This window comes from Monosiga brevicollis, genomic scaffold (genome assembly GCF_000002865.3).
Source record: "Monosiga brevicollis MX1 MONBRscaffold_64 genomic scaffold, whole genome shotgun sequence".
NCBI classification, from domain to species: Eukaryota; class Choanoflagellata; order Craspedida; family Salpingoecidae; genus Monosiga; species Monosiga brevicollis.
The window spans coordinates 16,845-18,837 of record NW_001865097.1 but is presented as its reverse complement, the minus strand read 5'-3'; the positions used below and the strand labels follow the sequence as shown (position 1 = coordinate 18,837).

The 1,993-nt window shown below is 54.8% G+C and overlaps 1 protein-coding gene across 1 annotated transcript in view; it reads right to left on the bottom strand.

The window, feature by feature from the left end:
* Positions 1–373: 373 nt before the first annotated feature.
* Positions 374–1,993, bottom strand: part of MONBRDRAFT_39379 (uncharacterized protein) — a gene marked incomplete at its 3' end in the record, with an annotated part of 11,092 nt that continues 9,472 nt past the window's right edge. Inside the window, exon 8 of the mRNA XM_001750993.1 lies at positions 374–592. Within this exon, the coding sequence (XP_001751045.1) occupies positions 374–592 (219 nt within the window). The remainder of the gene's footprint in view (positions 593–1,993) is intronic.

The following is a 1,993-nucleotide window of genomic DNA, read 5'->3' as shown; positions in this document are numbered from 1 at the left end:
TCCTCAACCAACACCAAATGGCAGCCGGGCCCCTGGTCACAACTTTCGGCGCACGTCAAAACAAAGCCCACCTCGCATTCTTCGCACGCTTCCGCTGCTCGATATGGAGTCCTCATCCACCAGCGGCTACCCTGTGACACAGTTCTACCGTCAGAAACACCCGGCGATTCGCGCGCCAAAACTCGCAAATATCACTCTTGCTTTCGTTTCTGGCAGCGGGTGTCATGGATAGCATTTTCAAAAGCGGGCCTAAGATCGGTTTCTCACCTGCATTTGAGTGGGAGTGCTTCGTGCCGGATCTGACCAGGCTCCGTGGCTCTTGGGCCTAGCTAGCGCGTCCATCAGCGTACGAGCGGTCGCGGCTCCTCATGGGTCAGATCGAGGAATTGTCTTGACAACAAATGGCAGCCCAACACGAGATCAGCAAGAATGGTCCATCCATGACGGTCACGCGGCAATGTCGTTTGGCCACCCGTTCATCCATGTCGTCGCTTGCACCTCGGCAGCACTTGCCCGTCGCGCCACAACGACGACAACGCACCACCAGGAGCGCGCGCGCGCCCCGCCCATGGCCCGCTTCATCGTGGCGCGTCTGTGAGAAAAAAAAATGATGAGCAAAGGGAAGGAAGAGAGGCATGAAGTTAATGAAGCAAAGTTTCAATTAATTGAAGCTGATCATAGCCATTCCAAGTAAAAAGTCGCAGTCGTTTCAGCAGTTATTGAAGATAATAAAGATGATGACATTCTGACATTCGGTTCTGTGTTCTGATTCTAAAGAGCTTCATGTGTGTGTTTAGCGAAAACTGTCGGGGCCGACTTGGGCTTTCGCCGCACTGGGGAGCAGGATCCTCGCACTTTCAAACACAAATTCCACAAGACGCCAATGCCCATCCCTTGGAGGTAGACCAGGAACGGGCGAGTACAGCCACTCGACAAACAAGTCGCGCGTTTTTAAATCCTTCAATGTCCTTTCCCTCACGTTGTAGCCCATCCGCTGGGCCAGGTCGCGCAGCCCCGGATGACAGTCCGAATAAAGGAGGAGACAGCTCAGGCCCGAATCCAGTCATTGAGACTGCATGCAAAGGTGATCCCATGTTTTACATCCACGAATCCCCTTTGGCATTCCACAAGCGTAGCAGCACGTCCATTTGGGATATGCGAAGCCCACGAAACATTCACTTGTCTCGTGTCCTCCGAAGTGACACCGCTTGCAACCACGATTAGATACGCATTGATGCTCGGCCTTCAGGACGGGTTTCGCCTGTCGAATAGTACATCGCATGCAATAATCATCCATCAACTTCAGAACGCCAATAAACTTGTCAGCCGCCGCGTAGTTCATCAGATATTTTTTTTCTGTCCCCGATTTCGGCCGAAATATTGGCGCGACGTTGTGCCGATTCGAAGGCGTAGCCGCAGCAGATACCGTGGCTTCAGAGCAAGTGGTAGCAGTAGCGGCAACGGTGGCGGTGCGCGCATCACTCGATGCTGCTCGTTTTGCTGCGGGAAGAGGCGACTCCGCTGCTTGCGCCGCTGTTGAAGAAGCAACAGCTGTGCACGTGACATCCGATTCCGTTCGCTTGGATGTTGAGGCAGCAGGGCTGGTAGCGATGCCGTCGCCATCGTCATGATTGTCAGACCCAGGGGTACATGTACTTTCAGCAGCCAGCGGCACTCACTTACGCCGCAGTGTACCCGAGGCTGAGCTTGCAGCCGATCGCGCCGGAGACGAGGTTGAACCCGAGGCCGATGGTACTGGCACGCAAATGATCGAGGCCGACGGGGTTGGCGCGTGTTTCGTGGGGGTTGGCTGTGCTGCTGACTGCACGACTGGCTGTGACGTGCTCTCGCCCTCTGCCAACGTTGTTTGCACCGAGCCTCGCGCCTCTTGCTGTAAAGGCGCCTCATCATCAGCATCAGAGACCATGGGGGAAGCTGGCACCGACATGGATGCTGTATCTGCCTCATCAATCCAAGCATCAATTGTCTGTAT